The sequence below is a fragment of the Triturus cristatus genome, chromosome 12, assembly GCF_964204655.1.
Source record: "Triturus cristatus chromosome 12, aTriCri1.1, whole genome shotgun sequence".
NCBI lineage: Eukaryota > Metazoa > Chordata > Amphibia > Caudata > Salamandridae > Triturus > Triturus cristatus.
In genome coordinates, this window is record NC_140595.1 from 781844517 (window position 1) to 781858009 (window position 13493).

The 13493-nt window shown below is 44.2% G+C and overlaps 1 protein-coding gene across 2 annotated transcripts in view; it reads left to right on the forward strand.

Annotated features, from left to right (window-relative positions):
• LOC146782824 (alpha-2,8-sialyltransferase 8F-like) overlaps positions 1-13493 on the forward strand; it is a 222952-nt gene that overhangs the window by 66928 nt on the left and 142531 nt on the right. For both annotated transcript variants that reach the window (XM_085639218.1, XM_085639219.1), the window contains exon 4: positions 9225-9369. In XM_085639218.1, the coding sequence (XP_085495344.1) occupies positions 9225-9369 (145 nt within the window). The remainder of the gene's footprint in view (positions 1-9224; positions 9370-13493) is intronic.

Consider the following 13493-nt stretch of genomic DNA (forward strand, 5'->3'; position numbering starts at 1 on the left):
GGCTGGGGTCATACAACCACACTGGGGCTCCCCCGTGATGGTGAACCATCACGGCCGTTTTGGCACAGCCCCGTGTTAAATCGCACTAACCTACTGGTACTGCCTTATGTATATTGACAAAACAAACTGCATGGTTAACTAAATACTGCTGCTCTCAACCTTTATGGATTAATTTCTATAACTGTGTTTGTTGGACTTGGCCTTTTTTGCAGGGTCATCCCTAAACATTTTGCCTTCCTCCTGTATTTTTTCTGACCTGTTGTTGGCTGTTTTATTACTCTGGACACTTTACCAATGCTGATCAGTGCTAAAGTGCATATGCTCTCCCTTTTGTAAATTATTGTATGAATTAGTGATTCCATGATTGGTTGGTTTGGTTTACCTGTCAGACCCTAGTACAGTGCACCAGGAGTGCCCAGGGCTTGTAAATCCAAATGCTGCTGGTGGGCTTGCAGCACTGGTTGTGCCACCCACAGAAGCAGCCTGTAAAAGTGTGTCTAAGGCCTGCCATTGCAGAGCCTGCGTGCAGTCTGGTACTGTCATGCTGACTGGGCAAGTGCACCCACTTGCCAGTCCCTAAACCTTCCCTTATCTTCATATCAGACACCCCTATGGTAGGCCCAAGGGCAGGGTGCATTGTAAGTATAAGGGTAGGACATGCCCTGGTGTGTGTGGCATGTCCTAATAGTGAATTACAGCCATTTTCGTTTTTCACTATTGCAAGGCTACCTGTTCTCCATAGGCCAGAATGGGCAGTTTGATTATTACATCTTATAATCTTAACTGTCTCAGGGAACACAGTAGAAATTCGAATTTAGTATGCCTGAACTCAGAATGATAAAATACATCTTTTAGTGAAGTTGGTTTTAACATTCTGTGTTTGAAAATACCACTTTTAGAAAGTAGGTATTTTCTTGTCTAACCATTCAAACCTGCCTCTGCTAGGTTGTGTATTCCTTGTCTGGAGTTTGAGTGACAGGGCTGGGGGATTCCAGGAGACAGGGTGAGTCCGCCCAGTGGTGAATAGAGAGATCTGCATCTAGATGGGAAGGAGGAGTTGCACCTGGGACCTGAATAGGACAGTGCCTGCCCCCCACAGTGCTGGCTCCACCCCCTGTGGTGTGTCTGATGTCTCTGCCCTGCACTGTGAAAGGAGAGAAGGAATAATGTCAACAAAGTGTTCCAGGGCTGTGCTTTCCCTCCACAATGCTGGCTCCACCTCCCGTGGGGCGTCTGATGTTTCTGCCCTGACCTGTGAAAGCAAAGAAGGAGTCATGTAAACAGAGTGCTCCAGAACTGGTTTGGACTGGGCATAGGCCCCTCTGCCCTCAGAGGACAAAGGATTTTGGGGTATAAATATTGGGACCCTGATCCCAAGAAATTAGATCACTTTTGGAACAAGAAGAAACCTTTACTGAGGAGCGGAACCTGAAGAAACTGAGGAGAGATTATCCCTAAGCTGAAGTGCTGCTTGGGGGATTGGCCTGCAGTGGTTTGCCTGACTGCCAAAGGAAGAAGAGACTTTGTGTGCATATTTCAACTTGTAAGGATCTCAAAGGGCTTGGAACAGAGCTTGCCTCCTGTTGAAGTCTCAGGGACAACAGACTTCAACCTCCTCATGGTGCAAGACCTCCACCTATGTTTAAAATTAATTAGTAGTAACTTTCCACTTGTATATCCTGTTGTATATGGTTCAACCAGGGGGTCTAAACTTAGGTTTAAATCTGCACTCAGAAATGGTGACGAGCAAAAAAAGTGTAGATTTACACCTAGGTGGATTAGCAATTTACAAGTGAAAATCTACATGTGTAAATCCACAGCTGTGAATCATGCCGTTAATATTGACACTGCTCCTAAAGTATTACACGCAATACAAAATGAGGAATTATCTACCCTTCCAGACAACGCAAGTCTCTCTGAATTTGAAAGACTGTCTCATCATCAAGTAGCTTTTGAACCTCCAGGTTCTCAGGATACTGACTATAAAGTTCCTTGAAATCACCAAATATCTCCTTGAAATACTCTTTTCGGGATCTAAGGAAATGTGGGTATTCATTTGGTGTCTACTTCCTTTCCCCTTCTCTCTCATGCGACTCCGGCAAAGATATGGATACAGGCTTAGCCAATGCAGAAGTGCAGATCATTAGTGATTACTCCAAAGATTCCCTTGTAGGTCAGTCCAGTAGTCTTTTAGCCCAACACATCCATGCAAAGGTTGGGGGTAACAGCCACACTTTCCCTCTTCTTGCACTAGGCACAGTCTATCAGTCGTGCAGAGAAAATACCATGTTACTTGCTGAGACTTCTAGGTGGAACACCTCTAGACTGGTGTCTCTATCCTACTCCCTTTGCCTGGGGCAAGTGCTCCATTCTGCCTCTTTTCAAAAAGTGCACAGAATGCTCCCACGTGTCTGGTACCATGGACTGTCCTCCTTTGCAAATCCTGTTCCCACACTGAATCAAACTTACCTACTTGCTGACTCCAGTACCTGGCGTCTCGTTTTCTTGTATGACAGTCCATTGATTCACCTTACCGATTTATAGAGGCTTCTAGTATTGATCTTGACCTATAAGGTCTCTACATTTACTGTAAATTCACTTTGACACACGTTTCACATTTTGCACCTTTGCTCTGGACTTTTCTCTCGCGTGAGCAGTGTGACACCTGTGTGATTTACACATTTCTCACAGATTTATCAATATATCTTAAAGATACGCTTCTAATTATGATAGGTATCCATCAAATGGTACAGCCTCAGAAGCCCCAGGCCTGCATGCCACCAACGGGCGAAACACATTGGCAGTTTGAGTTCAAGATTTCAGATGACAAATAAGAAATGAGAAACTACAGTCAGATGAAATAATCTACTGTACCGTTATTTATTGTGTTTGGTTTATATATATGACTTTTTCCTCGCACTATTAATTTGCAAGTCTACTGCCTTGATTAGTGGTGTTCCCACATCTCGCATGCCTATGGGTATATCCATTCTCATAAATATATCTCTGGCCTCCTGGCTAAAATACCAGTTGTGTAACCAGTAGAGACAGATTATTTAATCCAGTTTTTCAATTTTACCAAATGGTGTGCATATCATCGCGAGCCAACTTTGAATTTTTTCACATGGTAAAAGTAAAATGTCCAAACCTAACTCACAAAGGTGGGTTTGGAGTATACTGGCCCAAGGAGGACTGCAAATTGTACCCGCATTCATGACACCTAGTGAGTTTTCCCAGGAAAATGTTGCATGCACCAGAGGTTGTAACATTGTGGGTGTTCACAAATATTTATAGTGACTCTATGGCACTTGTCTAAACTTCTAAATGTACAGCTTACGAAATGTGGAAAACATTTTTGTAGTCGCAAAAGTTCTGATTGAGAGTTTGCATGGACGGGGAGATTACAGTACAACGAATTCTGGTGCTGTCAATCAATCATTCAATAATGCAGTTTGTTTATTGTAGGAAACACTCCAAAGAGTTTGAACAGATTGCAAAGTAAGTTTCTTTATTTTTCTTCTGATGCTTGGCAGAAAAACACAGCAGAACAGCCAATGTGTTTCGGTCATACACCAGAGAGATTCATCAGAAGTTTAGCTAAAACAGTGAAAGCACACATTGATGTGAAGTGTCTTCTACATGTCTTGGCTTGACGGAGATATTATCCAAAGAAAATTAAAAATTTGGACCTTAAAGGTTTTAGCTGAAGTCTTGATGAAGCTCTCTGGTATATGAGCGGAACTGCGCTGAAACAAAGAAATTTGCTTTGTAAGAGCTCAAAAACAAATAGAATTACTGAATGTTAATCAATCAATTCAATTCTTTATACGAATGTCAAAAGACAATCATAAAAGATAAAGCATACAGAATATATAAAATCACATAAAATTTACTGAAATGGTGAACAATATTAATACAGAAATAATATGATCTAAAAATCAATATTTTTGTGATATTATACAGCTGCTTAGAGAAAGATACACATTCTAAAACATACACCGATATTGGGTAACACTTGTAAGAATCAAAGAGCAACTCTGCAATGTTTAAATTATGGATTTTAAAAAGACTTAATAAATATAGACCTCTAAAAGATTTATATCACTTACAAAATACCACAAAGTGTAATTAAGATTGAGAGGAAACATTATCGCAAGCACACTTATTCTCTTCAAAATTCCCGTAATAACCCCTCGGAAAACAGAGCATAAAACACAAAGTGCCAGTTCTGAATTTTGCTAGGAAGGCTCTTTCCCAGTTGTTGGTCACATACAATAGATACAGTTCTGGACTGAGAGTAATTTTAAGGAGAATATAATTCCTGACTAATAGTTTACTTAATTCTAGGCTTTCCCTTATAGTACAGCGTCTTTCCATAAATAAGCGCTTCACAGTACATTTATCAGCCTTACATATGGATAAAGGATTATCAGATAAAGCATGTTTAACCAGGGCAGTACACTTCTGCTTAACATATTCAAGCCGGGCGATGTTCAAACCCCCGACACATCGTACACAATCATTGATTATATTATGGCGAAAAGAAGCCCTGCGATTATTTCATATGTAAAGTAGGCCTGGGCAAAAATTTCGTTCCGTTCGCGGAAATTGCGATAATTTGACATTTTTGCGTTCCGCGGAGAGCGCGAAAATGTAAAAAATTCCGGTTTACGCAGCTTGGCGATAATTTGTTTCTTGCTCGCGCTGTAAAATGATACATTCTCGCGCGCGCGCGATCGCCTTACCTGAATCCCTGCGTTCGCCGACAAGTTTTCTTGATCCGGTCGCGTTCTCCATGAGATGTTGTATTGTTTTTAGCCATTTGCGCTGTCTCGCGACAGTTCGCGCCCGCAGTGACGTCATGCGTCGCGCGATCACGTCTTTCTTCTCGCGATCATGCACCGCGAGAACAACTCAAAACAAGATGGCCGCGCCCGCAAGCAACCACATGGGTAAGTTGGCGACCCGCAACCATGCAGAAAATCTCGCGAACATGCCGGAAAAAAACTTCCGCATCTTTGCGATATTTCTGCTTGTTTGCGATAATTTTAAACATTCTCGCGATAATTTGCGAAGGTTAATTCCGCAAATTCCGCCCACCCCTAATGTAAAGCCACAGAAAGAGAGGACCCAGCTTAATGGAGTCCTCAAGGTACGATAGAGCTAATCCTTCACAACAAAAGTAATTGGGGGTTGAAAGAGGAAGAGAAAGGAGACGCCTGCAGAAGCCATTCTCCTAAACCTGCAATGCTTCACACTCTCTATAAACCCCGACCTTCCTCAATCATAACTGGAAAGAAGTAAAAATTGCTTCTAATAAATTTGTAACAGTGAAGATATCAGCTTTCCCCCCTACTGATTTACAGACATTAATGCCGATTCCGATCCTGGAAAAACCGGGTACGAACCGTCGGTCGGAGGGTTTTCTCCGTCCGACTCGTACCCGGTAAAAAAACATTACAAACATGGAAGTACGATTCGCACGGAAACACCATTTCCGTACGAATCGTAAAAAACACCGACCGACGAAAATATACATACAAATGTGATCCGGGAAAGCGCCGACGTGACGTCGGGACGCAGTCAGGCTCCGTTTCACGAACAAGGAAGTACGATTCGAACCGACACCAGTTCGGACGGCAATATTTTTACGGCACCCAAAAAGTGCCGGAAAAGCGAAGTACGGCGCGATGCGAGCGGAATTGGGGGCCCGGTACGCGCCGAACCCCCCCCAGACCCCGCGGATGTACGTGCCGTACCCCCACCCGTGTATGTACACCCGTGTATGTACGAGTCGAACCCCCACCCGTGTATGTATGAGTCGAACCCCCACCCGTGTATGTACACCCATGGGGGTTCGACTCGTACATACACGGGTGTAGTACATACACGGGTGGGGGTTCGACTCGTACATACACGGGTGGGGGTTCGACTTGTACATACACGGGTGTACATACACGGGTGGGGGTTCGACTCGTACATACACGGGTGGGGGTACGGCACGTACATCCGCGGGGTCTGGGGGGGGGGTTCGGCGCATATGCGGGCACATGTCTCCATGGTTGCTATTGCAGTTCGGTCCGTACGGTGTATTTTCCATACGGTTGTAAAATTGGAAGGACGGGACGGATCGTACTTGCGCGGTCGGACTTCATTTTTCCGATTCGTAGGGTAAATCGTCCGAGGATGTGTCGGACACATTTTCCGACCCGAGGACGTGTGGGGATATTTTCCCAATGCGATTCGTATGGATTTTTTCCCATACGAATCGTACTTGGCAGTTTGTACGCTACTTGTACAATTCGTACGGTAAAAATCCCGGATACGATTCGTATGGGGAAATTTTTTCCAGGATACGAATCGGCACCTTAAATAAGGAATATTTAGCTTCTTTAAATTTGGTGTTCCTACATCTGATGTTCTCTGTCCACGAGCCATTGACATCAAAGACTACACCTGAATAGGGGTATCCGGGGACAGTTTCTAAACTGTTTTCGTTGACACGTATGGTACTCAAAAAATAATGTTTAGGGCCACAAGTGTTTGGGATTTAGTATAATTAGTTGATAAATCAAATCATGCATAAATTCAGAAAAAACATGTACCGAGCGCCTCAAAGTACTAGGTGTCCATGCTAAAAGCACAGCATAATCAGCGTGCAGCAGTACGGTGCGGGGACAGAGTTAGCATAAGAAACATCGTGTGTGACTGTTCTTAAAACACCATTACATTTATTAATGTATAAAATAAATAAATGCGGGGCTAAAACACAACCATGCCTAACACCATGATGTGAACTGAAAGGATCAGATACTGCGCCATTTGAGCCAAACCTGACCCTGTTGGTCAGGTTTCCATGTAAATAGGTAAACAAAATAGGCAATCGCAATGTCTATCCCCATCTCCAGTAATATGGTTCACAATATGTTGCGATTAACCTTGTCAAATGTGGAGGATAAACCCATTAAGGCGAGACATAAAGGGGTCTTTTTAGCTATGGTGTATTTACCCAGCAGCAAATTAAGATTCAAACACTGCTCCATGGTTCCAAATCTTTCCCTGAACGCGTATTGAAAGGGAGATAAAACATCATTGTCATTACAACATTCTCTTAATCTATAAAAAATTACTCCACCCATTATTTTAATGGTAGAGTCGATTAAGGATATAGGTCTATAGCACTTTGGGTCTGAGCGGCTACCTTTTTGGAACCTGGGACTATAATGCTACTTGTCCATGTAGAGGGAAGGGCCTTTGAATCTAAATTAGTAAATATATTAGGGAGCAAAGGAGCCCAAAGGTCCATTCTACATTAGAAAATATCAATAGGTACTGCATCTGGCCCAGGGGCATTGGAGGAGGAGCTGTTATTAAGAGCAATAGACCTCTTTTTATAGTGAATTGAAGCCTGTCAGTAATAAATTAAAAGATGGCGGATCAGCTGGGACAATACCATCAGAGGTTCTACTATATATATTGTTAAAGAGCGTTACCCACTGGTCACCTGTAATGTGACTGCTCAGCAGAAAGAGTGTCTGCTGTTGTACCCCAAATTCACTAACTGCTCTCCAGAATTCACACCAACTCTTGAGCGTAGGTGTGTTGGACAGCCGGTCCCAATTATCCTTTTGAATTTTACACTTCCTAATCCTGGATGATTGAAAAACAGAATGTGTTATATTTTCGCATCTCTGTCCCTGCAATTGTTTTTTGATATTGGGGTCTTAGGCAGCTGACCCATGGAGTTGGACAACACATGTATGCAGAGTGCAGAACCTGTCGGGTGGTGTAGTTGGGCATACCTTTGTTGCCATTGTATTGTGTAGATTCAGAGTTTATGATGTTGCTATGCACAAAACCCATTTTAGAAGTTAGTAACTTTTTTTCCAACTCCTAAAAGGTGTTTAGAAATGAATAAGGACTTGCTATTTGCAAGGGGTGTGTTGTAAGTGTCCCTTCCAATTTGCGATTCTTATTCCTAATTGTCAATGGTTTAGGACAAAAAGAGATTTGGAAAACCAGTGAAGAATTACGGATCCTCCCCCGTTTTCCTCTTTTCACAGTACTGTAACTGTTAGACGATTGGGGTCCGGCTCCCCCCTGAGGGGCTAACACCGTGGGTATTCAGTGTTGTTGCCTTGCTGGGGTTTGTTGTGTGTTTGTAATTATTTAAAAATGGAACCTTTTCACTGCTCCTTCAATGCACTGTGGACGCTTCTTTGTTCTCTCCTACCGAAGCTGCCGAACCTCCGGGTTGTCGGCTGAATAGCTGTGTCCAGATTCTTGAAGAAATAAAGGTTTTATAAAAAAAAAAAAAAAAAAAAAGAATTACGGATCCTCAAGTTGGAGTGGTAGCCCATTTGCAAAAGGGAAGGGGTTGCCCAGGAGACACCTTTCACTTTGTGACTGTAAAAAGAAAGACATTTCTTGGGGCTAGGCAGTGGTCAATGGGACTACTATCTATTCTCGAAGAAACTTTTTAAAAGTTTAAAACTTTTTTTTTAATGCAGCCAAACGGGCGGCATTAAAATAAATCTTTTAAAAGTGATCATAGATATGGCTGTCTGCTCACCCCAACTAGCCATCGTCCCTGTAATGGCCACCAATCGTAGTGAGCCTCAATTTGTGACCTACTGCGTGACTATTGATCAGGTAGGTCAGATTGTCCCACTATGATTCTGAATTTTATGGACTCGGCCTTTAGAACATAGGTCGATTTGCAAAATTCCACACTGGTCGCAAAAATACTGACCTCAATTTACAAGCCGTATATTGCAATCAATGTTTCATACATCTGCCCCTTGGTGCCACAGATGTATGAGGTATGGGAAGGTGTATGGAAAACTGCCAATATTGTGTGCTTGTGGGGGACCATAGTTTTTTTCCGGTCAATGTAAAGAAAAAGAAACATGTTTTCATTAAATGTCACAAAATACTTAGCGTTGGACATACAGATCCTCCGCACACGAAGGATTTTAGAATATAGACAGATGCTAGTAGGTTGCAAGATGAAATCTCCGTCACGTTTGGCTTTTTCTGAATAGGTTTAAAGGTTGTGCTCTCTACAATGGTATGTGTAAGCCTTTGCAAGCAAACACTTACTCGTTTTTTGTGACTCAGCCCTTTATTTCACAGTCTTGGTGTCCTCACCCATCAAAATTGGGAAAGCTTAAAAACAGCTTCAGAAATAAATATTTTTAAAACGATACACTTTTTCCCCACAGGTCAGCAATGAAGCAGTGTTGCAACGCGTCTGATTGGCTAATTGTGACGCAGGAGAACGCACATGTAGGTCAGAATATTGTCTACGAAGCAGAACCAAACAAGAAAATCATCGTGACAGTGGAGATGTTCAACCTCTTCCCAAAGGTAGCATAACTAGAGTGGGTGAATGAATGATTTCATCAGTGGATGCATGGATGAATAAATGTGGGCTGGGTGAATGAATTAATTGATGGATGAATGAAGGGGGATCAATGCATGTGGGGATGGGTGAATAAATAAATGTATCAATTAATGGCTACATAGATGAATGAATGAGTGCTTGGGGTGCATGGAAGAGTGGTAAATAAACCACCAATATGCTACACAAAGTTGCTTGAAGGCTTTGGATTTCCATCAGATGTATATCTGTAAAGTAGCTGTACATCTCGTATATAGTCTCCCTCCTAGTTTGTCACTAATTATACCTGTGTATTTGCACGTAATACATATTTCCCTGGCAATAAAAGGCTTAAATCTTGTTTCCATCAACAGTAAATGTCACTATATATATCTATATAACCATGGCTCCGTCTTTCCCTATTGGCAGTCTGGCCTTTGCTTAAAGAGGGGCATACCTTTGTGGTGGCCTAGGAGTCCCTTTCGCCTTTACAAGAGGGGCCTGGAGGGAGGCGGGGCACTGGCTGTACACCACCACATGTGGCGCACAATCAATGTCCCCCTGGACAACATTTGTACGTCTCGCCTAGCGTTGCAGTGCGTTAGCGCTGCTTGCTACGCGAGACATATTATTAGAGAGGAAATTTCAGAAGGGGGCTCGAAGCCCCGCCCCTCATTTTCATTGGATGGCATCATCGTGGCCTCCGATTGAAAATGAGGCTTCTTTGTTACCGCCCTTTCTCCTTTTGAGGCAGCCCATCCGGACGGGATCGTTTGCTTCACGGCTGTCGTGAAGCAATTTCTTATCTAAAGGAGGTGTGTTATATAAACAAGCCGTGAATCAAAGGATCCAGTCCGGATGGGCCATCCCAAAGGGAGACAAGGCGGTAGCCAGCCTGGTCCCGGCAGGCTGGCGCGGAGCTGGTGTCGGTAACAGTTTAACAGTAAATAACACGCCGTACAGAGGGAGTGAGCTAAAGAGCAAAACAACATGTGATGTGGGAAGCCTCCGGGGGTAAGGGAGGGGGCGAGAGCAGAGTGCACACGGGCGGAACCAGAGCTGGGTGGGCGAGGCCATCAGTTCCGGATACCTTTGCGATCTCATTGATCTGCGCCGGAGATTGACGGCACCAGGAGCCACTGGAGAAGCAGCCCGGCTATTGCAAATCTTGCTTGCCTTGCCTCCTACCTTTTGGAAATGATCCAGCCCCTCTCTGACAACCTCCAGATTCTGACCAAAACAAAGTTAGGTAAAAACGGAGGGGTGGGCGGGGGCTTCCTTTATAGGGGTTGTTTTTGTTTATTCTTCTCGCTTTCTGTATTCCATTTGCTCTAAACGCATAACTCTATAGTGATCGTCAAGTGGAGGGGGACACACGTGACACTAGTCACCTGTTCGTTATCTGTTTCCATCCCCTGGATATTTCATTAATTTGAAAGTGCATACACGCCAACAGACCCGATTGAGGAGTGAGACTCCCTAATTTTAAGCCTATGGATTTATTTTACGTGTCTCCCGCCTAAAATCTCCTCTGCATCGATATGTCAACAGGGACCATCGATACCGATTTTTATTTAAAAATCACCCCCTTACTAGGTTCTAAATGTTGGCACGTATTAAAGTGTTTCATGTGCCAATAGAGGGTTGAGGGGGGTCTTATCTCAAACATTTTAGGTCTCGCATATTTTTCTCCTCGGCAGGCAGGAGTCTGCAAAGGTACAGATCGGTGGCTGTACTCGCTCTCTCTTGCCTCCATGACTGCGCACCGGAACGGCCCGTACATCAAATACTAATTATTATGGCTGTAAAGGGGGGCTTCCCATGTCGAGGTGTCATGGCACCCAGGCAGTCACTGGGTCTGAGGGGGAATGTGTTAGGGCTCCGGGTCCGCCCCCTGTTCTCGTGCTTCGCCCGATTTGGAAATCCGCAGTATTTACCCTGCGCGTCAGCTCATCTACCACCCCTCGGCTGACGTCTGTACCGGGCTTTTTTTTTCCCGTAGCTACCAGGACGCCGTTTGAGTAAGCGAGACAAAAGAAAATGCTATATCTACTTTTTAATTACAATTGTCATGGAGTGGAGTTGTGATGCAGAATACAGTGTCCGGATATTTCACTGTATTGAAGGAAAGCGCATGGTTTATATATGTGAACTACTCGCATATAAGCGCTATAACGTAAACAAAATCAAAACGCCACAAGCAGAACGATCGCAGTGGTGCTGATCAGAGGTACAAGGACGTACTAATACGGTGAATAGTGGCACCAACGTCATTGCTTCCGCTACTAGCGACATCAGCTTATTTTCTGTTTGATGGAGAAAAGAACGCACTGTTCAAAGAACCTCTGCGCACACACAGAATATTATTTCCACTGGAGGTGCTAAGGGGCGCTGCTCCTCCTTCCAGTAGCCCCCGCTACAAGAAGGCAGGCAAATAATCACTCGCCGCCTCTTGCAGTTCAAAACACAAGCTCCGAAACGCAGCTGGAGGAATGCGTTTGGAGGCCGCTGCAAAGGATCGAGGTCAGAGCAGCATTAGACCCCCCCACACACAAACACACGCACACGTTCTTGAAACGATGCAAGTGCAATGTTTTCTCGCCAGTGGTGTCAGTGATGCCAAGGAGCCCCACGTTTCATGATGTCTGGTGTGCGGTGAAGTGCCAAGGGCTTGGAGTTGGCATCTGCAGTGCATTGAGCTCTGATGCGTTCACCCCTCCCCCAAATAACAAGAGGAATTCCCAGGAGCAAAACACCAGCTGGGAGAGGGGTACCACAAACAGCTTGCCATGTATTATGGCCAAAAGGGTGACCTTTAAAGTACTTATATTGGCTGGGATGGTTTCCAATTTTTGACCCACAAAATGACCCCGAGGACTCGATCCGCCATCTTGTCGGTTGGCACACACATATCTCTCGTCCTGTCAAATGTGTATCACGGTTTGTTTTAGCAGTATTGTATAAAGAATGACATGGCCCCTGGTTCAGGCTAGAAAAATGTCCTCCCCCAGCCCTCCACAGACTGGATAGCTTGGATAGCAAGACAAAACAGCTAGAGTTTGGCTACAGTGGGGCCCCAATGCCCTTGGGCCATATTGCCTCAATATCTACTGCACAATTTATAGCTACTCCTCCTCCCCCTCTCCCCCCCCCCCCCCCCCGGGGGTGGCAAAATCAATGACCAATGAAACAATACTTCAAAAATAGGTCTGTGTTTTACGACAACATGAAGCTATAAAATCGGTGCACAATTTATTGCATATTATGTTCTGGAGTGAGGAGAAGGAATCTTAGCGAGAAGACCAGCGTGTCACCCTTCTCCAACTCATGCATATTCCGCACAGCGCGTGGCAGCCAGCTCAGTCCCCACCTCGCGCGCCCGCGCACGAGCCGTCAAAGATCCGTAATAGGTTCAGGTGTGCATGTGGCATGGCCTATCGAGTAGAACGGTAAATCTGAATAAAATTAAAGCCAGCCAGGCTGCCAACACTCAGATAGTCACGAGGATAAAAATAACAATTGAGGCTTCAAAGACGGAATCGAGCAGAGAGGCCCCAATCTCAACTCTAATCCTATGACCATCTGCCCAGCTGTCATAACTTCGAAATAATGTATTAACCTTAGGGTGCTGGCGGTGTCAGGCTAAAAATATTAACACTTAACAAGGGCATAACGAATCTGAAGACAGATCAAATGCAGCATCACGGCTGACTATTCAGTCAACTTATCATCAGTGCCAAATAGAAACACAATCTGACATACATGAAACCCGCCCCCTGCTGACATACATGAAACCCCCCCCCTGCTCAAGGAACTTGTCACGGGCACCAACCACAGCTGCCTTAAACAGTTATTACTGGAATTAACAGCACTCATCATTAACACCAGCTAATAAAGAACACAGATAACAAAGTACTGCACTTATCAACACAACTGATATTTGCAATATAGTTTTTGTTAATGTGCCTCTTACCACTAACTAAACCAATACAAGCGAACAACCAACACAGCATATTCAACACACACCTCCCACACATTCAGCACTATAGAGATAAATACCTTCAGGGGATATCAGCCTTACCACAAAAACATTCAGCTTCACCATCGCCAC